At 41.0% G+C, this 24,381-nt stretch overlaps 2 protein-coding genes across 4 annotated transcripts in view; one reads left to right on the top strand and one right to left on the bottom strand.

Annotated features, from left to right (window-relative positions):
- B9D1 (B9 domain containing 1) overlaps positions 1–24,381 on the bottom strand; it is a 154,299-nt gene that overhangs the window by 4,802 nt on the left and 125,116 nt on the right. The gene's annotated exons all lie outside the window — the stretch shown is intronic.
- Positions 1–24,381, top strand: part of EPN2 (epsin 2) — a 50,277-nt gene that overhangs the window by 834 nt on the left and 25,062 nt on the right. For 2 of the 3 annotated variants that reach the window (XM_069734649.1, XM_069734650.1), the window contains exons 2-3: positions 438–530; positions 14,058–14,869. In XM_069734649.1, coding sequence (XP_069590750.1) covers positions 14,272–14,869 — 598 coding nt within the window. In that variant the 5' untranslated portion in view covers positions 438–530; positions 14,058–14,271. The remainder of the gene's footprint in view (positions 1–437; positions 531–14,057; positions 14,870–24,381) is intronic. The other variant, XM_069734648.1, reaches the window with a different exon arrangement.

The raw sequence follows: 24,381 nt of genomic DNA, 5'->3' as shown, positions 1-24,381 counted from the left end.
GGGGGGAGGTTGCATGCAGGAAGTTTAGCTTGTGGCGGCACTTATTCCCTGGTATCAGACACACTGTGATGGCGGTATTGTTAGCAGGGTCTTTGCATTGGGTGGGGATGGTTCACCCTCTTTTTTTACCCTATACTATGGCTTTTGGAACTCATTAACCCTCTGTGTCCTAGGCAAATATCCTTCATATTCGTAGTCCAAACTTGTAAACTTTTTTTTTTTCCGGTTGTTATGGTTGCTCTAGTTTTTAGATTGTAATCCATAGCATAAAAAGGGGATGGCGTCTGCGTAAAAGAGGAATTTTTTGGGGGGGTGTTGTATCTTTTAAAGTACGCCTCAGTCTGGATTGTGATTGTGGAGGGTGAAGCTTCTAAACATTGGGCAGATGTAGGGATTGTTGGGTAGGAAGGGGTGACAATTAATATTATCCATTACAGGTACCACAGAACTTGAAGGAAAGTTGTAAAAGTTCCCAAAGAACATCCAGACTTCATGCAGATGGTTGGTCCCCAGTGATGGCAACTGCTACGGTGACAATTATATATTTATATTATTGCCATAGCAACAGAATATATATATCTTGGCGTATTCCCCACATATCTGTCTCTGGCAGGGCTTCGATGGCTAGTGGATAGATTTGCACATATGCAGAACTAGTGAGAGTTCAGCTGTTTGGTTTTGGTTTTTTTTTGGTCTTAAAGCTGCCAAGATACAATGTTTGTGCGTCTTGGTTTCTTGTGTCAGTAAAGCACCAAGGAGATGTAAGCCCAGGAGGATTGTCCTCTGTACAAGGATATCTCTTATCAGTCTGCTTGTATTAAATATTTTCATCTCATTTACAGTCCTTGTATGGGTTGTCACTCGGCCTTCCCAAATCTGCAAATCCACCCACGTATGACGGGATATTTACGGTAATAGTTTATAAACGGTTGTAAAAAGTTGAGTACATCCTGTATTATATTCCAGAGCTGCACTCGCTATACTGCTGATGCACTAATAGAAAAGTGAGCGCAGCTCTGGAGTATAATACAGGATGTAACTCAGGATCAGTAATGTAATGTATGTACACCGTGACTGCACCAGCAGAATAGTGAGTGCAGCTCTGGAGTATAATACAGGATGTAACTCAGGATCAGTAATGTAATGTATGTACACCGTGACTGCACCAGCAGAATAGTGAGTGCAGCTCTGGAGTATAATACAAGATGTAACTCAGGATCAGTAATGTAATGTATGTACACAGTGACTGCACCAGCAGAATAGTGAGTGCAGCTCTGGGGTATAATACAGGATGTAACTCAGGATCAGTAATGTAATGTATGTACACAGTGACTGCACCAGCAGAATAGTGAGTGCAGCTCTGGAGTTTAATACAAGATGTATCTCAGGATCAGTAATGTATGTAGAAAGTGGCACAGCTGTTACTGTTGGTAGGTGTTACATGTGACATAGTGGTCATAAGTGAACACACCATTTAGGCGTGCAACACCTAATTCTTGTTAATATATTAAAGTTGAGGAAAACAAATTGCAGGACGTAGATCTGGCCTAATGACCCAAAAGAAGCCCAATATGTCAACATTCTGATTCTAGCCAAGGACGTTTGCTGTGGCATGGTCCAGGGAATCTTTTTTTCTCAGCTCTATAATATACCGTATGTAGATTGGATGTGTGGATCTATAAAACTTTCACATATAGAGAAGATTGCTGGAGTCCTATTCATGCTCCTCCATAGATGCTGTTAAGATATACAAATAATTCCGATCCCTTGGGTTTTCCATCTATAGGAGCACATTTTTTCTTTTACTTATGTGCAGTTTAGTTAGGAGATTGAGAACATATAACGGGTCTGGATTTAAAAAGGCGCTGAAGTTACTCTGCCGGCAACCTGTCAGACGACACGGAAAGTAATCCTGGCACCGTGATGATATACTGACCACGTTCATTAATGAAAAAACATGGAAAGACATTGCACAGTCTGGTAAAGGTACACAGAGGAGCGCACGTATATACATCCATTTGTCACTTGGTTTATTTATTTGTGATCCAACTAGTTCAGTGTTTCAAAAACAGATTCCCAGAACTAAGAATAACAAGAGCAAAACCCCCCAACTCCTCACAATCACATGCTAAATATTATAAATATTTGTCCCACTGTGCCGACTAGAAAGGAAAATAAAAAGTGTCTGAGTGTAAAGTAGAATTCAGGTTTACTTATCCCTGACATATTCTTATATATACTATTAATATCTACCGTAAATAGTACACATTCCAATCTATAGGGGGCAGTATTATAGTAGTTATATTCTTGTACATAGGGGCAGTATTATAGTAGTTATATTCTTATACATAGGGGCAGTATTATAGTAGTTATATTCTTATACATAGGGGCAGTATTATAGTAGTTATATTCTTATACATAGGGGCAGTATTATAGTAGTTATATTCTTATACATAGGGGCAGTATTATAGTAGTTATATTCTTGTATATAGGTGGAGTATTATAGTAGTTATATTCTTGTACATAGGGGGCAGTATTATAGTAGTTATATTCTTGTACATAGGAGCAGTAATATAGTAGTTATATTCTTGTACACAGGGGCAGTATTATAGTAGTTATATTCTTGTACATATGGGCAGTATTATAGTAGTTATATTCTTGTATATAGGGGCAGTATTATAGTAGTTATATTCTTGTACACAGGGGCAGTATTATAGTAGTTATATTCTTGTATATAGGTGGAGTATTATAGTAGTTATATTCTTGTACATAGGGGCAGTATTATAGTAGTTATATTCTTGTACATAGGAGCAGTATTATAGTAGTTATATTCTTATACATAGGGGCAGTATTATAGTAGATATATTCTTGTATATAGGGGCAGTATTATAGTAGTTATATTCTTGTATATAGGGGCAGTATTATAGTAGTTACAGTATATTCTTGTACACAGGGGCAGTATTATAGTAGTTATATTCTTGTATATAGGGGGAGTATTATAGTAGTTATATTCTTGTACATAGGAGCAGTATTATAGTAGTTATATTCTTGTATATAGGGGGCAGTATTATAGTAGTTATATTCTTGTACATAGGGGCAGTATTATAGTAGTTATATTCTTGTACATGGGGCAGTATTATAGTAGTTATATTCTTGTACATAGGGGCAGTATTATAGTAGTTATATTCTTGTACATAGGGACAGTATTATAGTAGTTATATTCTTGTACATAGGGGCAGTATTATAGTAGTTATATTCTTGTATATAGGGGGAGTATTATAGTAGTTATATTCTTGTATATAGGGGGAGTATTATAGTAGTTATATTCTTGTACATAGGGGCAGTATTATAGTAGTTATATTCTTATACATAGGGGCAGTATTATAGTAGTTATATTCTTGTATATAGGGGCAGTAATATAGTAGTTATATTCTTATATATAGGAGCAGTATTATAGTAGTTATATTCTTATATATAGGGGCAATATTATAGTAGTTATATTCTTATACATAGGGGCAGTATTATAGTAGTTATATTCTTGTACATAGGGGCAGTATTATAGTAGTTATATTCTTGTACATAGGGGCAGTATTATAGTAGTTATATTCTTGTACATAGGGGCAGTATTATAGTAGTTATATTCTTGTACATAGGGGCAGTATTATAGTAGTTATATTCTTATACATAGGGGCAGTATTATAGTAGTTATATCCTTATACATAGGGGCAGTATTATAGTAGTTATATTCTTATACATAGGGGCAGTATTATAGTAGTTATATTCTTATACATAGGTGGAGTATTATAGTAGTTATATTCTTGTACATAGGGGGCAGTATTATAGTAGTTATATTCTTGTACATAGGGGCAGTATTATAGTAGTTATATTCTTGTATATAGGGGGAGTATTATAGTAGTTATATTCTTGTATATAGGGGGAGTATTATAGTAGTTATATTCTTGTACATAGGGGCAGTATTATAGTAGTTATATTCTTGTACACAGGGGCAGTATTATAGTAGTTATATTCTTGTACATAGGGAGCAGTATTATAGTAGTTATATTCTTGTACATAGGGGCAGTATTATAGTAGTTATATTCTTGTATATAGGGGCAGTATTATAGTAGTTATATTCTTGTATACAGGGGCAGTATTATAGTAGTTATATTCTTGTATATAGGTGGAGTATTATAGTAGTTATATTCTTGTACATAGGGGCAGTATTATAGTAGTTATATTCTTGTACATAGGAGCAGTATTATAGTAGTTATATTCTTATACATAGGGGCAGTATTATAGTAGATATATTCTTGTATATAGGGGCAGTATTATAGTAGTTATATTCTTGTATATAGGGGCAGTATTATAGTAGTTACAGTATATTCTTGTACACAGGGGCAGTATTATAGTAGTTATATTTTTGTATATAGGGGGAGTATTATAGTAGTTATATTCTTGTACATAGGAGCAGTATTATAGTAGTTATATTCTTGTATATAGGGGGCAGTATTATAGTAGTTATATTCTTGTACATAGGGGCAGTATTATAGTAGTTATATTCTTGTACATAGGGGCAGTATTATAGTAGTTATATTCTTGTACATAGGGGCAGTATTATAGTAGTTATATTCTTGTACATAGGGGCAGTATTATAGTAGTTATATTCTTGTACATAGGGGCAGTATTATAGTAGTTATATTCTTATACATAGGGGCAGTATTATAGTAGTTATATTCTTGTATATAGGGGCAGTAATATAGTAGTTATATTCTTATATATAGGAGCAGTATTATAGTAGTTATATTCTTATATATAGGGGCAATATTATAGTAGTTATATTCTTATACATAGGGGCAGTATTATAGTAGTTATATTCTTGTACATAGGGGCAGTATTATAGTAGTTATATTCTTGTACATAGGGGCAGTATTATAGTAGTTATATTCTTGTACATAGGGGCAGTATTATAGTAGTTATATTCTTGTACATAGGGGCAGTATTATAGTAGTTATATTCTTATACATAGGGGCAGTATTATAGTAGTTATATCCTTATACATAGGGGCAGTATTATAGTAGTTATATTCTTATACATAGGGGCAGTATTATAGTAGTTATATTCTTATACATAGGTGGAGTATTATAGTAGTTATATTCTTGTACATAGGGGGCAGTATTATAGTAGTTATATTCTTGTACATAGGGGCAGTATTATAGTAGTTATATTCTTGTATATAGGGGGAGTATTATAGTAGTTATATTCTTGTATATAGGGGGAGTATTATAGTAGTTATATTCTTGTACATAGGGGCAGTATTATAGTAGTTATATTCTTGTACACAGGGGCAGTATTATAGTAGTTATATTCTTGTACATAGGGAGCAGTATTATAGTAGTTATATTCTTGTACATAGGGGCAGTATTATAGTAGTTATATTCTTGTATATAGGGGCAGTATTATAGTAGTTATATTCTTGTATACAGGGGCAGTATTATAGTAGTTATATTCTTGTATATAGGTGGAGTATTATAGTAGTTATATTCTTGTACATAGGGGCAGTATTATAGTAGTTATATTCTTGTACATAGGAGCAGTATTATAGTAGTTATATTCTTATACATAGGGGCAGTATTATAGTAGATATATTCTTGTATATAGGGGCAGTATTATAGTAGTTATATTCTTGTATATAGGGGCAGTATTATAGTAGTTACAGTATATTCTTGTACACAGGGGCAGTATTATAGTAGTTATATTTTTGTATATAGGGGGAGTATTATAGTAGTTATATTCTTGTACATAGGAGCAGTATTATAGTAGTTATATTCTTGTATATAGGGGGCAGTATTATAGTAGTTATATTCTTGTACATAGGGGCAGTATTATAGTAGTTATATTCTTGTACATAGGGGCAGTATTATAGTAGTTATATTCTTGTACATAGGGGCAGTATTATAGTAGTTATATTCTTGTACATAGGGGCAGTATTATAGTAGTTATATTCTTGTACATAGGGGCAGTATTATAGTAGTTATATTCTTGTATATAGGGGGAGTATTATAGTAGTTATATTCTTGTACATAGGGGCAGTATTATAGTAGTTATATTCTTATACATAGGGGCAGTATTATAGTAGTTATATTCTTGTATATAGGGGCAGTATTATAGTAGTTATATTCTTATATATAGGAGCAGTATTATAGTAGTTATATTCTTGTATATAGGGGCAATATTATAGTAGTTATATTCTTATACATAGGGGCAGTATTATAGTAGTTATATTCTTGTACATAGGGGCAGTATTATAGTAGTTATATTCTTGTACATAGGGGCAGTATTATAGTAGTTATATTCTTGTACATAGGGGCAGTATTATAGTAGTTATATTCTTGTATATAGGGGGAGTATTATAGTAGTTATATTCTTGTACATAGGGGCAGTATTATAGTAGTTATATTCTTGTATATAGGGGGAGTATTATAGTAGTTATATTCCTGTACATAGGGGCAGTATTATAGTAGTTATATTCTTGTACATAGGGGCAGTATTATAGTAGTTATATTCTTGTACATAGGGGCAGTATTATAGTAGTTATATTCTTGTATATAGGGGGAGTATTATAGTAGTTATATTCTTGTACATAGGGGCAGTATTATAGTAGTTATATTCTTATACATAGGGGCAGTATTATAGTAGTTATATTCTTGTATATAGGAGCAGTATTATAGTAGTTATATTCTTATATATAGGAGCAGTATTATAGTAGTTATATTCTTGTATATAGGGGCAGTATTATAGTAGTTATATTCTTATACATAGGGGCAGTATTATAGTAGTTATATTCTTGTATATAGGGGGAGTATTATAGTAGTTATATTCTTATACATAGGGGCAGTATTATAGTAGTTATATTACTGTACATAGGGGCAGTATTATAGTAGTTATATTCTTGTACATAGGAGCAGTATTATAGTAGTTATATTCTTGTACATAGGAGCAGTATTATAGTAGTTATATTCTTGTACATAGGGGCAGTATTATAGTAGTTATATTCTTGTATATAGGGGGAGTATTATAGTAGTTATATTCCTGTACATAGGGGCAGTATTATAGTAGTTATATTCTTGTACATAGGGGCAGTATTATAGTAGTTATATTCTTGTACATAGGGGCAGTATTATAGTAGTTATATTCTTGTATATAGGGGGAGTATTATAGTAGTTATATTCTTGTACATAGGGGCAGTATTATAGTAGTTATATTCTTATACATAGGGGCAGTATTATAGTAGTTATATTCTTGTACATAGGGGCAGTATTATAGTAGTTATATTCTTATACATAGGGGCAGTATTATAGTAGTTATATTCTTGTATATAGGGGCAGTATTATAGTAGTTATATTCTTATATATAGGAGCAGTATTATAGTAGTTATATTCTTGTATATAGGGGCAGTATTATAGTAGTTATATTCTTATACATAGGGGCAGTATTATAGTAGTTATATTCTTGTATATAGGGGGAGTATTATAGTAGTTATATTCTTATACATAGGGGCAGTATTATTGTACTTATATTACTGTACATAGGGGCAGTATTATAGTAGTTATATTCTTGTACATAGGAGCAGTATTATAGTAGTTATATTCTTGTACATAGGGGCAGTATTATAGTAGTTATATTCTTTTACATAGTGGCAGTATTATAGTAGTTATATTCTTATATATAGGAGCAGTATTATAGTACTTATATTCTTGTACATAGGAGCAGTATTTTAGTAGTTATATTTTTGTACATAGGGTGCAGTATTATAGTAGTTATATTCTTGCACATAGGGGCAGTATTATAGTAGCTATATACTTGTTCATAGGGGCCGTATTATAGCAGTTATTTTCTTGTACATAAGGGCAGTATTATAGTTTTTATATTCTTATGCATAGGAGGCAGTATAGAAATAAACATCACAAGAGTGAAAAATGCTGTCCCAAAAAATGGACCACTGTCTGATAGATAGCAAACATCTGGCTTTTGCATTCTTCCGCAAAATATTGCAATTTGGAGAACTGAACCTGTTGATTGTGATGGGTTTCCTTTGGAGAGCAGAGTGAGCAGTGTACAGATGAATATAAAGTCTTCTATGAATGCACACAGCCCTTGGTCCACTCTTCAAGGAGATCCAATCAGAATCGCAGCGACACAGCTATTAGACCTACGTTTTAGCAATTTGTTGGGGTCTCTGTTCCCGGAATGAACTACTAGCAAGTTACAATGACATGTTAAATTTTGGGTTGTAGCAGCTGTGGAGGGCCACGAGAGTGTATTTAGTGTCCTCTCCTGGTTCTCCTAAATCTATAACATCCTGTGTTTTCTGCCAGGCTGCTGTAGACATTATCCCTACGTCAGAATAAATTCCATGTGTTTGGACGCGAACCAAGTAAATGTGTGTCGCTCTGCTGACAAGCGAGCCTCTGGAACCTGCTATGACTTGCTTCGCTCTCCGAACAGGACGCAGAAGTCGAAGAGACTGTCCTTATAAAGACACCAGAGCGATGGCACCGACCCTGGGAAGTGGCCCTAAAATAACGGGATGCGGATGAGGACACAGTGATATTAATCAATAGGCTTTTATATAACTTATACCATGAGAACTTAATAATGAGCGTCTAAAAAAACCTTCATTGTCCATTTTTCACCATTTGCTTGCTGTCAGTGAATTGCAACCTTTTTGCTCACATTCAGAATCCCATCATCCCAGTGTCGCAGCCCGTCAGAGATCTCTCTGTAACAAAGCCTGTGCCCTCAAGTTGGAAGGGACAGATTTTCAGTTTCTGGATGCAAATAATATTGCTTTCATTCACTGACAGCAAGCAAGTCACAAATGGTTAACTAGCTGAAAACATCAAACCTCCAAAAGAGGACGAGAGCTGAAAATGCCTAAAATAAACTCTATTTTTTTTTTTTTTTAATTTAAAGGTACAAGATGGATGATGAATTGGGTCTAAATTATATAAAAACGGTGTTGCAGAACCGTTAGCTATAGAATTAAAGGGAATCTGTGGGTAGGATCCACCTTCCTAAACCGTCCGGGTGGGCATGTAGGTCATAGGAAGCTGAATAAAATGATACCTCGATATCTTCGATCCGATGTTTTAATCCCGAGAAATCTATGTTTTTCTTAATATGTAAATTAACTGTTAAGATCTCTGGGAGGGACTACAGAATCTGCCTCCAGAGCTTACAGTAAATGAGGGAGAGTTACCAGTGTGAGACATGTATATCAGGAGGGCAAACTGTCAGTCATTACACGTCTCTACCACTCCTTTCAGTTACAATAAGCTTTGGAGGCAGATTTTCAGGGAGATCTATGTCCCACCCATAGATCTTAACAGCTCATTTACATATTAAGAAAAATGTGGTTTTCTCCAGAATAAGACATCGGATCTCAGATATCAAGGTGTCATTGTACTCCGCTTCCTATGACCTACATGCCCATATGGACGGCTTAGGAAGGTTGATCCTACTCAAAGATTTACATAAAACATGGAAAACCCGATACCTGATTTTTGCAGCAATTGTTTCCGGGAAAAAAGCCAAGCAAAAAAATGTTTTTCTTGTTTCTTCCACACAAATGCTTAGTGTGAAACGAACGGATCAGGGAGATGAGGTATTTGCTTCATTTAATTATATTCACCATACTCCACCCCAGCTTCACACCACAGTATAGTCATGGGGGAGGTGTGGTGCGGGTTATTTTTTTTTTGCTATACTGCAAGTTTCTCTTTAAAAGGGGCTGCTTAAAAAATGTACACACATACAAAAACAGCGCGATATTGGGCGAGCTACAACCTGTTGTGGTGTTAGAGACGACTTGGGTCATATTGCACATGCGTGGGGTGGGTGTGAGTGCTGTGCACTATATGGCCATATATATGGATCAGCGTATGCTTCTATTGTCAGTGGGTCATGTTGGTCTTCCTTTATACATAGGGTTGGGGTACTCTGGTTCGGAGATGGGGGCATAATGTCATTGAGCTCATTATTTTATGGGGCTCCTCTTCTAGTTAACTCCCTATTTTTGGTTCTCCAATCTTCACTATTTATCAAAAATCTTGATAAAATGAGGAAAATTTTTCCAAACAGACTATTAATAAGACTCTTCTTGCCCATAACAACCAATCACAGCACAGCTTTTATTTTTATTCAGCTTTTTTTTTTTTAGAAATAAAAGCTGCGCTGTGATTGGTTGCTATGGACCGTACACTGTCTAACACTAAGACTTGTTTTTAATGCCCATAGCAACCAATCACAGCGCACGTTGCATTTTTCCCCAGCAGCTTTAGAAATGAAAGCTGCGCTGTGATTGGTAGCTATGGACTGTACACTGTCTAACACTAAGACTTGTTTTTTTAATGCCCATAGCAACCAGTCACAGCGCAGGTTTCATTTTTCCCCAGCAGCTTTAGAAATGAAAGCTGCGCTGTGATTGGTTGCTATGGACCGTACACTGTCTAACACTAAGACTTGTTTTTAATGCCCACAGCAACCAATCACAGCGCAGGTTGCATTTTTCCCCAGCAGCTTTAGAAATGAAAGCTGCGCTGTGATTGGTAGCTATGGGCAATAAAACCGTTTTCAGCGTTAGACAGTTTTGATCAATCTGGTCTTTGAGAGTCGGAGGTCTTCCGCGCCTTCACAGACAGGCAAGGCCGCTTCTTTAGAGCAGAATAACCCATGAATGTCTCCATTTACAGAGGCCCATGAAGCATTCTCTGTGTCCACGATGGAACACTGGAGGTTGTATTCAGCATGTCCTCGATACTTTACAATGCTCGCTTGTTCCCCTTCCTGTCTGGATTACATGGGAACGCAATAGAATAAACAATACTGTAACTTTAGGCCGGACACGTGTAGACAGCCACCTGTTGCCACTGCCGGTGGTGAATGTTGAGGGTTGTAGTATCACATCGAACCTCAGGGTGTAACATGGCCATGGCCACCGCTCCATCACCCCGTCAGGACAACCTCTATGGAAGCCATATTGACTATCACCCAACATTTCAGAAAACCTACACCCTGTTAGGGCATTATGAGTTAATTGAGGCCGTTACAAGGGGCGTCTTTCGATCTGGAGGACGTGTCTTGTCCTCCATTGCATTGACAGCTCATTTATTTCAACAAACTTTGTGCAATACTTCATTTCACCTGTGGCGGCGCTGTAGGGAAATTGAACACTTACAAGCACCAATCCCCACTGATCACTGAGGGCGATCGCTTGTGATCTTCCTATAATAATGGGGTCTTTAGTACAAGTAGGGTTTGTCCGAAGCGGAGAAATCACCCCTTCCAATTCCCAACACGCCGTTCTTCCTATGATTTGGGGAGGGTTCTTCATAGCTTCCCTCTGGTGTGAGGTGTTTGTGCTGACATAGATGACGCTATTCACCATTTTTGTCAGGAGTTACCCTTTTATCTACTTCCTGTGCATTGTCTGTGAACCCCATGGAAGATCCTGAGACTATGAAATAAGCCAGTTTTGCGATTTCCTTGCCCTCGTGAACAATGACCATTGATATAAACAAATCGGCCGCTACATAGGGGTCCGAAAAAAAAGATGCCTGAGATTACTTAATGGGGTTAACCCCTTCCTGACTTAGTATGTCGGATGAGGAGCCTCAAGAGCTAACGGCAGCGAATAGAGATAGCTCCGATCGCTGCTGATTAATCATCGCAGGGAGATAATTTAATGCTAAGGCAGCCTGGGCCTGCTGGAGGACCCCATTGTCACCATCTTGGTGCTCCTTGCCTCTATCTTGGTGCTCCTATTTAGCCCAGCCATAGTCATTTTCCTATACGCTGCAGTATTACAGCATTTAGAACAAGCGATCAAAACTATTGCAGGTTCAAATCCTCTAACGAGGGAAAAAAATAATTTTTTTTCAAAATATTAACAAAATAAAAAATATATGAAGGCTTAAAATAAACCCAGCAAAAAAAATAAAAAAGTAAACATAATTGGTTTCGCCACATTCGTAAAACTCCCTCTCGGGTCCTGAACTCGGACAGTTTTACCCAGTCTGTCCCTGTAAAGGCGACCTCTCAAAAGGAGAAAAATGGCCAATTTCTGTTCTTATTTTATTCCCGCGGCTCCCCTGGGAATGCTAGGATTTTTTTAAAGTTTTTTTCTTAGTGCAAATTTTTATAGTCTTTACAAGGGGACACGCCCCCAAGGACTCCTGTGAGCCACTCCCCCTTGGAAAACACCATAAAAATTAGTACTAAAAAGGCCTGTATCTCTGGATCCGTATGGCAGATTTAGAAAAACAAAACAAAAACAATACTTAGGGGAGCAGCGGGAATAAAATAAGAGCATTACTGGACACTTGTAATCCGCTGACAATTTCCCTTTAAAAATAGTTGTGGGAATTCACTGGCTACTTTGGGATGATGTAGGGAGGCAAAATGGGCGAGAAGTGTAAAAACAAGGCCTGGTCTGTGGACCGAAAGCACAATTATACCAGGGCTGTTAATTAGTGACTGCTTGCTCTCATTTGTCCCACTCTTATGCTTTAAGCAAAGAAGTGAGGCCCGTCGTTTGTTATTTGCGCGTCAACAAAAACAACTTTATTGCTTCTGCCCGGCCTGACAATTGCCATTTTGTATAAGAGGAGTACACGTAATGATCCGCCGATGGTCGGTATGTGCTCCTTTAAATGTCTGCATGAGACATGTCAGTAGATATTATCACAGGAGTCTCTGAGCTAAAGGAATGAAGGCTCCGCAGGGAAATTTCTACAACTTTTCTAGTTTTTTTTTTTTCTTTTCTATTCACATCCAAAGCTAAATTCTCTCAGCTTGTTGTTGTTGTCAGAGAGCAGTGCATTCTGGGTGCTCAGTGACATTGTCAGTTTAGCGGTCAGGGTCACATGACTGACGTGGGAAAATGGCGTGAAATAACTCCTGTTGTGGGGTCTGACCACCGATTATCTCCACGGCTCCATGCCTTTAATAGCAAATTATAGCCGAAACATATGGCATGTTTCCAACTTGTCCAATTTTCTCTGGTTTCGGGGGCTGTCAGGCAGTTATAAGCACGGACAGGCCGGGTCCTCCAGCGTGAGAGATCCCCTTTCTAAAGTTCTGCACTGATTTTTAGATGAATATACTGAACTGTAGACCAACCTCAATTAAAGGGTTGTATCCTATCCATAGTATGGGGATAACTTGCTGAAAACTGAGGGTCTGACCACTGATCCGACCACCATCGAACCCGAGAACAGGGGCTTATGGTGAAGGTGCGCATGATTGATCTCCGCTCCATTCATTGTCAATAGGGCTGCTGGAGAAAGTAGGTGCCACACAAGATCCACTTATGACGGAGATACTGAGCCCCTTTCTAGGGATCGGTGGGGAAGTCTCTCCAGCAAGTTATCAGGCAAGCCAAGACCTCCAAAGGGAAAGACACTCTTTATAAAGTTCTCCACTGGTTAAAAGATGAGCATAGTAGATGGAGGGACCCTTCCCACCCTTTATTAACTCAGAATTCTCAAATAGGACATTTTATTGGGTTGCCCATGTAGCTAACGGACATGCCGAATCCTCCAGAGCGAGAGACACTCTTTGTAGAGTTCTCCACTTGTTAAAAGATGAGGATAGTAGATGGAGGGACCCTTCCCACGCTTTATTATCTCAGAATTCTCAAATAGGGCATTTTGTGGAGTTGCCTATGTAGCTAACGGACATGCCAAATCCATGCCAGAGCGAGAGACACTCTTTGTAGAGTTGTCCACTGGTTACTTATTGAAGAGAGTGAATCCAGACATCCCCTTTAATAAGAGATATTTATATATATATATATATATATATATATATATATTTGGGTGTTTTTTTATTTGACCCAATTGTACTGATTTGACAATTACCGTATTTCCTTTTTTATAGTTCTGGGGTTGGGTATTTCATAAGGGGGATATCTGGTTTGTAAAATCCATTAAGAACTTTATTTTAAAAACATTTACCCAATTTTACAGATATGACAATTATTTTTTTTTTATCTATAGGTTTTGGGATCGCATGATGCGTGTTGGCTGAGGAGATGCTTTTAACCAAAATTGGACCCCATTTCCTGTCATGTGTGGAAACAACAGTGACGACTTCTCCTTGAGAGGATTTCCCTATTTGGTTTTTAACTTTAGGACCCTGGGTATGTCAGACTTTTTGTGATTTTTTATTTTATTTTAAAGGTGCTTTTTTTTGTTGTAAACCAACACAAAAATGACGACCTCATCCATAAGGAGACAGATGAAGAACATTGTCAATAATTATTCAGAGGCGGAGATCAAAGTTAGGGAAGCCACCTCTAACGATCCTTGGGGTCCTTCCAGCTCCCTCATGACGGAGATTGCAGACTTGACCTATAACGTGGTGGCTTTTTCAGAAATCATGAGCATGATCTGGAAGAGGCTCAATGACCATGGAAAGAACTGGAGACATGTTTACAAAGCGTTGACCCTTCTGGATTATCTCATCAAGACCGGATCGGAGAGAGTGTCCCACCAGTGTAAGGAAAACATATTTGCCATACAGACCCTCAAAGATTTCCAGTACATCGACCGGGACGGGAAAGACCAAGGGATTAACGTGAGGGAAAAGTCAAAACAGTTGGTGAGCCTCTTGAAAGACGACGAGAGGTTGAAGGGCGAAAGGGCCCAGGCACTTAAGACCAAAGAGCGAATGGCTCAGGTGGCCACAGGAGTTGGGAGCAACAATCAGATCAGTTTTGGTCGCGGCTCTAGCCAGCCCAACCTGTCTACCAGCTACTCTGAGCAAGACTATGGGAAATCTGGTGGCTCTCCGGCATCGTACCATGGATGTGAGTATCTGCATTGCTTTCTGTGCCTCTCATTGAGCTGATAATAACACTCTTGGATTCTAAGATTACGGTCAACCTAGCCCACCAGGATACAAGGTGATCTTCTACTTGCGCCCTTTTGACATCAGAATAGTCTCCAAAGATCCTACAGAAGACAACCCCATTTGTTCCTAAGGTCTTTTCCTTACAAGATGAACCACAAAGGACCTATTAGGCCTCAATGATGATATATCCTGGTGGGCTAGTCATTCCTAGAGTGACCACCAAGTCTACAAAATAGTTCTGTGTTGCATTGCATTACAGGAGAGTTATTTTTTTTCCTTTTCTTACATTAGTGCCTAATATAAAGACTAAAATTCCCAGAAGTGAACCAGCAGGGAATGCGGAGAAATAGGCGTTTAGATAAATGAGTGCTCTATGCATAGCTGTCAATAGTCCCGAATTTGCCGGGGATGTCCCAATTCCCAGCAAATTTGACGCCATCCCAGGCCAAAAATGGGCGGATTTTATGTAAACTCCACCCACAATTAGGCATTACTAGTTGAGCCTCGGTCGTTCCCGGGCAGAACTTAACATATGCTACCATGTATATGTGATGATGGTTGCCTTTGTGGCCTGAGAGTCATTTAAAGGGAACCTGTCACCCCGTTTTTTCAGATTGAGATAAAAATACTGTTAAATAGGGCCTGCGCTGTGCGTTACAATAGTGTATGTAGTGTACCCTGATTCCCCACCTATGCTGCGAAATACATTACCAAAGTCGCCGTTTTCGCCTGTCAATCAGGCTGGTCAGGTCAGGTGGGCGTGGTGACATCGCTGTTTCTTCCCCAGCTTTCCGTTTGTGGCGTAGTGGTGTGCGCATGTCCAAGTGCTGAATCCACTGCGCGCAGTTGAAGAAAAAGCATCTCGGCTTCAGGAAAATGGCCGCCGCGATCTCCATCTGCGCACGCGCGGCATCCCGCGGCCATTTTCCTGAGGCCCCGTGCAGCAGAGCACTCCATCTGCGCATGCGCGGCCTCAGGAAGATGGCCGCCCCCACCGATGACAAGGGTAATAGCGCAGATCGCGCGCTTTTTCTTCACCTGCGCGCAGTGGATTCGGCACTTGGACTGAGGTCACATGATGGACCACAACGTGGGATTAAATTGCTGTTTCCAAAGACATCCAGCTGAATTCTGAAAACAGCTCTGGGTGTGAATGGAGAGAATGAGCCAAAATAATTCCCCAAAAAGTAAACTTAAAGGGAACCTGTCACCCCGTTTTTTCAGATTGAGATAAAAATACTGTTAAATAGGGCCTGCGCTGTGCGTTACAATATTGTATGTAGTGTACCCTGATTCCCCACCTATGCTGCGAAATACTTTACCAAAGTTGCCGTTTTCACCTGTCAATCAGGCTGGTCAGGTCAGGTGGGCGCGGTGACATCGCTGTTTCTTCCCCAGCTTTCCGTTGGTGGCGTAGTGGTGTGCGCATGTCCAAGTGCCGAATCCACTGCGCGCAGGTGAAGAAAAAGCGCGCGATCTGCGCTATTACCCTTGTCATCGGTGGGGGCGGCCATCTTCCTGAGGCCGCGCATGCGCAGATGGAGTGCTCTGCTGCACGGGGCCTCAGGAAAATGGCCGCGGGATGCCGCGCGTGCGCAGATGGAGATCGCGGCGGCCATTTTCCTGAAGCCGAGATGCTTTTTCTTCAACTGCGCGCAGTGGATTCAGCACTTGGACATGCGCACACCACTACGCCACAAACGGAAAGCTGGGGAAGAAACAGCGATGTCACCACGCCCACCTGACCTGACCAGCCTGATTGACAGGCGAAAACGGCGACTTTGGTAATGTATTTCGCAGCATAGGTGGGGAATCAGGGTACACTACATACACTATTGTAACGCACAGCGCAGGCCCTATTTAACAGTATTTTTATCTCAATCTGAAAAAACGGGGTGACAGGTTCCCTTTAAGTTTACTTTTTGGGGAATTATTTTGGCTCATTCTCTCCATTCACACCCAGAGCTGTTTTCAGAATTCAGCTGGATGTCTTTGGAAACAGCAATTTAATCCCACGTTGTGGTCCATCATGTGACCTCAGATCTTAGCTCTAACTTTGCAGGCGTGATTTGATTTCCCACAATGCATTCCTTCCCGGTAACGGGACTGAGCAGAATTCTGAATTCAGCTCCGGAGGTGAACGTCAGTGTAACATGAAGATCCGGATAAGTGGAGTCTCCATTGATACGACTGAGAATCGGTTTGATCAGCGCGGCGTCGGTACGTGTAATGCGCCATTCCTATACATACGGTGTCAAAATACACAAATCCCGCTCTCCACCCTCCGGCTTTATCTTTCCCGGATAATCCAATTTAGGATTCTTTTGAAATCAAGAATGGCGTTCTGCCGGCCAACATTCAAAGTCGAAATTAATTATCCCTCAAAGAGTCGGCACTACAAGGGATTTCCCTCATTTTTAAGCCTCAGGCAGAAGGAATTTGCTGCGATTTGCACTTGCTCTTGTACAATAAATGCCGGGTGTCACCTAGATATTGCACCCAGCTTTCCTATAGATCTGAACGGCAAATTCACCCAGTTATGCAGCAAGGGACGTAACGCTGCAGAATTAAGTACATGTGGCCTGCAAGAGCAGGAGGGATATCAGGTGTGAACCAATATGGCCATGTTCAGATGTAGCAGATATACCGCGGAGAAAACTCTGCAGCAAAATCCGCAGGTAATTTTTAAAACCCCATTCACATATAGCAGAAAAAAATCTGCATGAAAATCTGCAGCGCACTTATTCTTATGCGGCTTTGTGGGCTGGAATCTGTGGACAGAGCCACGCCAGGCTGTCAGGGCATGCTGGGAGTTGTAGTTTGGCAACAGCTGAGGAGCCATAGGTTGGCATCGTCTGAGAGTTCCTATATGAGGAGTGTCTCCATGCAGCTCTAGTTTCGCTGCATTGTTGGTCTATGACACAGACGCATCATGTGATGACATCAGCACTCCCCGTATATCAGGACATAATATACAGGACGGACGGTCTCTGCACTCGCTCATTGTCTCTCTGTTGTCTCACCCACCCCCGCCATCCAGTTATGTGCGATGTCCTATCAGGTAAGTGTGTCGCACTAGTGCATGCTTTCTTGTGTAAGGCCGGTGGTCCGCTGCGGTTGCAGAGTTGCATGGTACATCACCTCCCATAACGCTCCCTCAATACACAGACCCACTCTTCATAAGAAGCCCGCTGATGCCAGCTCTCATAAACAGCTGATTGTACCAAGACTGGCTGTACCAAGATGTGGCCGCTCCATGTGACCTCCCTGGATACGAAAATCAAGACCCCCCAATATCCAGATCAACGTAAAATCCCTTTCATCCGGCAGTCTGACAATTCTGCTAGGTCAGGGCGCATTCACATTGGCTTTGCAGCGTCTGCTTGCGGTATACGCAGCAGGAAAGACCCCCGACTAGAGCGGAGCAGCGGGATTCTCAGGACCCTGGTCCAGTGGCCATGTTGGTAGTCCGTGGCCACCAGACCAGAGCCTCCCACCTGCAGCGGCATCCCCAGCGCCTCTTCCATAATAATCAGATTGCCGCAGGTAGGAGTAGGAGGTCTGCAGGGCCCTGTCTGGTGGCCACAGACTGCTGACATGGCCGCTGGACCCGGCTGGTGAGAATCTTTTTTCTCTGGTCCTGACATGTCTAACAAATCTAACCCCAATTATCCAAAGTATTACGACTAATTCCCTGCCCAGATGTGGGTGCACATCGCGTATGTCTGCTGGTAAGACCTTATGCACATGACGTCTGAACCCTAAAATCCATCGTCCTGTGTGGGCCTGCCCCCCAAAAAGTAATGCCGGATTAAAGGAATTTCATTTTAGGCCTCCCATGTTGAATGAAAGTTCTCGATCCTTTGTTTGATAATTCAGCATCCGTCCTGCTGATGGCAGATAAAAGGAATTGTGCATGGAAAGGAATTCCAAAAACATCCGTCCCCTTCTACCAAGGTCACGGTACATCGGACGCCTCTGTCAGGGACTACCTGTATGGCTGGGGAAGGGATTGGGGCGTAGAGCTTTGCATGGAGTAACGTGGCAGTGCCCTCTACATACCGTATTACCTATAATCCTTGTTTTATTGTAATATTTCGGACCTACGGGGGCAGAATATTCTGAGACTGTTCCACTGTAGTATTACCGCAGACACCCCAGTATTACCGTAGACATCATAGTATTACTGCAGACATCCCAGTATTACCGCAGACACCTAGTATTACTGCAGACACCCCAGTATTACTGCAGACACCCCAGTATTACTGCAGACACCTCAGTATTACCGCAGACACCTAGTATTACTGCAGACACCCCAGTGTTACTGCAGACACCCCAGTATTACTGCAGACACCTCAGTATTACCGCAGACACCTAGTATTACCGCAGACAACCTAGTATTACTGCAGACACCCCAGTATTACCGCAGACACCCCAGTGTTACCGCAGACACCCCAGTATTACCGCAGACACCCCAGTATTACCGCAGACACCCCAGTATTACCGCAGACACCTAGTATTACTGCAGACATCCCAGTATTACTGCAGACACCCCAGTATTACTGCAGACACCCCAGTATTACCGCAGACACCCCGGTATTACTGCAGACACTCCAGTATTACCGCAGACACCCCAGTATTACCGCAGACAACCTAGTATTACTGCAGACACCCCAGTATTACTGCAGACACCCCAGTATTACCGCAGACACCGCAGTGTTACCGCAGACGCCCCAGTATTACCGCAGACACCTAGTATTACTGCAGACACCCCAGTATTACCGCAGACACCCCAGTATTACCGCAGACACCTAGTATTACTGCAGACACCCCAGTATTACCGCAGACACCCTGGTATTACTGCAGACACTCCAGTATTACCGCAGACACCCCAGTATTACCGCAGACACCCTAGTATTACTGCAGACACCCCAGTATTACCGCAGACACCCCAGTATTACCGCAGACACCTAGTATTACTGCAGACCCCCCAGTATTACCGCAGACCCCCCAGTATTACCGCAGACCCCCCAGTATTACCGCAGACACCTAGTATTACCGCAGACACCTAGTATTACCGCAGACACCCCAGTATTACCGTAGACACCTAGCAGACACAAGTCTATCGCTGTGAGTTATCTCCAATTCCAGAAATTTAAAGGGGTCATCTCCAAGATCCTATCCCAATATATAGTAGGTGTAATAATAATAATATTGACAAATACCTCCAATTAGAAATGTAGTATAGTTTTTCTGATTCACTATGTCTCTTTCTTCATGTGCAGGCATTACAGGACCTTAGGTATCCATGGTTTCGACCACTGGTATAGTGACAGTTAGCTAGTTGCTAGTGGTTGTAACCATGGATACTTAAAATCCTGCAATGCCTGCACATGAGGAAAGAGGCATAGCAAATCAGTAGAACTATACTACAGGTATTTGCTAATATTATTATTATTACTCCTACTACATATTGGGATAGGGTTTTGGAGATGGGAATACCCCTTTAACTTCTTAGATGCCGCTGCAAATCGTGACAGCAGCATTTAAGCAGTTGGAAATGGGGGAAGTTGTTCCTTCCGACATCCAACGGCCCACCCCAACATGTCACTATCATGGCAGCCGGTGGGCCTACTAACTTGGGCCTGTAACTTTTGTGTGTATTGCCGGACTTCAAAAGGCGATATGTCATTTTACAATATTGCACTATTACAGAATTGAAGTATATTTTACAAGCAATCAAGTGATCGCAGGTCCAAGTCCTCAATAAAAATTGAAAATATTTAAAAGAAAAATAACAAAAGTTCACATCACTTTTTCCCGTACCTTAGAAAATTTAAAAAAAATAAAAAAATAAAACTATTACTTTTGGTATAACATTGCCATGTGCATAATAAACATCTATAAACCACAAAGTGACATAAAAAAAATTAAAAATGGCAGAATCACAATTTATTGATGATTTCACCTCTTCCAGTGGTCCCCAAAGTGCTATCAATAAAATCTACAGTGTGCACCACAAAAAAAAAACAAAAAAAAAAAGACAAGCCCTGATACAAGTCCAACAAATAGAGAAATGATAGGCGAGGAGGAAAAATCGAAAGCGAGAAGGCCCCTGTGTCATCTGTCACCATATTACCTTCCTGATTAGATTAGATTTACAGGCAATTCTTCTTCAGATTACATTACTGCATTTTTTATTTTATTTTCCAGATTATATATTTCCTGTTTATCACCCCCATTATATTTTATTAGATTATTTTGCCATTATTTTATTTAACCGTACGTTATATGCGATCTGATTATTATTTACAATCAGATTATTGATCACTCTGTTATATGATGGCAGATTATTTATCATTATATTGTGAACGATTGTATTTTATATTACCGGATTATGTCACCACGGTGGGTACTGAATTATATAACAGTAGGCTACATCCATTTATATTATACAGATTATACATTGATTATGAGGAATTTATAAGGGGAAAATTCACCCCAAACCATCTTTTAACACCTCGTAATCTCTGACCCCTGTGGTCTGAATTCACAGACGCTCATGTTAATGTTTTGTCGCTGCTTTCATATAGATTTCCCCTTTTAAGAACATATGGGGGGTAAATCCACGCATCTACACGCAGCGAATATGTAAAGTAATCCTATGTACAATCCCGACCTCTTAGGATTTGCGTAGAATTGAGTGTGTGACAGGTGCCACCATACACCATCTCCCCGCCAGCCCGCCCGGTGGCCACGGTTCTGGCGCAGAGGATAAACAGATGGTGTGTGGGGAATCCTGCTTTAGTGATTAGCAGAATTGGGAAGTAATTTCTCATACGCTGAAGGGCGAGCGGGAGGGAAAAACCGTCCCATGCTGCCCATCGTTGGGGGCGGGGGAATCCCAGATACAGGATTTTGTATTTTACTCATGGTCCAATATTATTATTATAGCACCATTTATTCCTTGGATACAAGGGATGGGCGAGGATACAGTAGATGAGTTGGTGGTATGGTGTAACGGGGGTTACTGCAGGTTGTAGGCTTGTCGGAAGAGGTGGGTCTTCAGGTTCTTCTTGAAGGTTTCCACAGAAGGCGAGAGTGTGTTGGGGTAGAGAGTTCCAGAGTATGGGAGAAGCATGGGAGAAATCTTGTATACGATTGTGGGAAGAGGAGATAAGAGGGGAGTAGAGAAGGAGATCTTGTGAGGATCGGAGGTTGCGTGCAGGTAAGTACCGGGAGACGAGGTCACAGATGTATGGAGGAGACAGGTTGTGGATAGCTTTGTATACCATGGTTAGGGTTTTGTACTGGTCTCTGGGCAATAGTGAGCCAGTGAATGGATTGAGAGAGGGGAGAGGCCGGAGAATAGCAGGGGGACAGGTGGATTAGTTCGACAGCAGAGTTTAGGATAGATTGAAGGGGTGCGAGAGTGTTTAAAGGGAGGCCACAAAGCAGGAGGTTGCAGTAGTCAAGGCGGGAGATGATGAGGGCATGCACTAGCGTTTTTGCAGATTCTTGGTTAAGGTATGTGCAGATCCGAGAAATATTTTTGAGTTGTAGTCAGCAGAAAGTGGAAAGGGCTTGGATGTGTGAGTGGAAGGAGAGGGCAGAGTCAAGGGGAGTGTGAGCAGCCGTTGATTTTGATGGATAGTTCCGTTGGGAGGGCTGGGAAAAGATGTTGAATTCTGACTTGTCCATATTAAGCTTTCGAAATTGAACAGAGAAGAAGGATGGAATAGACAGACATTGTGGGATTCTGTTTAGTAAGGAGGTGATATCGGGTCCAGAGAGGTAGATCTGTGTCAGCATAGAGGTGATACTGAAAGAAGTGGGACTCTATGAGCTGTCCCAGGCCAAACCGAAGGTGTAGATGGAGAAGAGCAGGGGTCCTACAACTGAACCTTGGGGGACACAGGCAGGGGACGAGATGCGGAGGAGGTGTGTGAGTAGGAGACGCTGAATGTCTGGTCTGTTAGGTATGAGAAGATCCGAGATAGAGGCAACATGTGGAGAAGTTATGTGCCGACACCATCTGTTGTTCACTCCTCTATATCGTGAGCTGAGACGAACCTGACCTTCAAAAGACTTTGGGTGTGTTCAAGGAAAACCAGTAGCATAACATCCAAAAATAGAAAGAAAAATCTCACTCACCGTCTCTTTAAAATGTCAACACTTTAATTGAAAAGTTAAAACATCAGGTTGCAGGGGTGAATGGAATACACAGAGGACAACAGTCGTTTCACACCAGTCTTCAATAGGTCCTTGTATAACAACGACTGTTGTCCTCCGCGTACTCCGTTCACATTTGCAACCTGATGTTTTAACTTTTCAATTAAAGTGTTGACGTTTTAAAGATACGGTGAGTGAGACCTTTCCTTCTATTTTTGGATGCAAGATAGGGCCAAGTCTGCGCTGCCAGGAGATGAGAGAGTCTGTAGTAAGAGGGAATGGTCCACTGTGTGGAAGACTGAGGACAGGTCCAGGAGGAGGAGGACAGCGTAGTGTCGCTTCGCTTTGGCGGTAGGTAGGTCATTGGTGACTTTACTCAGAGTAGTTTCAGTCTAATAATGTGGTCAGATGCCAGATTGTAACTGGTCAAAGAGTGAGCAGGAGGAGTAACTGGTCAAAGAGTGAGCAGGAGGAGAAGTGGGAGGACAGAGATTACCCCAACCCATCAATCCTATTATTGGGCTATGATGGTTGCCTTGAGATTGGAGATTTCACGGATGATTAGATGTCAGGGTACCTCACATTTCTGTGTCTGGGAAATCTGGGTGACCACCAGTATGGCACCATTATGGCTCCCTCAGAGGCTACCACCCAGTAATCCCTCCTGTCAAGTTTTCTTAGTGACCATAAAGATCATTAGAAGTTGTCATGGCATTTGTCTTGGGTTAACAAGAGGGTATCTAACCCCAGGACCTATTTTGACTTCTTTATTAAGCTCTGTCCCTCATTTTCTGCCCCAGATGTCATTTGGTGTGAGGCAGGCACAGTCTCCCCCTCTCGGGATGCTCTGTCCCAGCATTCCATGTCCTTGTCACAGGAATTCCGGGAATGAGGCCTCGTGACCCCTGTACATCCCATACCCGGCCCTTGCTTCCTGTCTGGGGGGCTCCTAGTATTAGGAGATCTACGATGTATCACGCTGGGGTTTCGTGCTGCTATATTTTGGGAATTCTTATGGTTATACAGTCCCATTATGATGCTATGCTGGACAGCTGTGTATCTGTTCGCAGTTGCACAATACAGTATGTCCATGACCGAAATTCCCACGGTTTTGTGAAACAGCGAAGGGGACGGGGGTGGATTATTCTTAATCTTACATTTCCTTTCAAAATGCCTCCTCTTGTTATAAATTCTCTCCGTCATAACTACTGAGATTAACACCCGGCTTTCCCGAAACCCAGAAGGGCAAATCTACCCAGTAATACCATCCCCAAGCCCATATAACCAAACATCGCA

Source organism: Ranitomeya imitator, chromosome 7, assembly GCF_032444005.1.
Source record: "Ranitomeya imitator isolate aRanImi1 chromosome 7, aRanImi1.pri, whole genome shotgun sequence".
Classification (NCBI taxonomy): Eukaryota; Metazoa; Chordata; class Amphibia; order Anura; family Dendrobatidae; genus Ranitomeya; species Ranitomeya imitator.
This window is presented reverse-complemented; position numbering and strand designations above follow the sequence as displayed.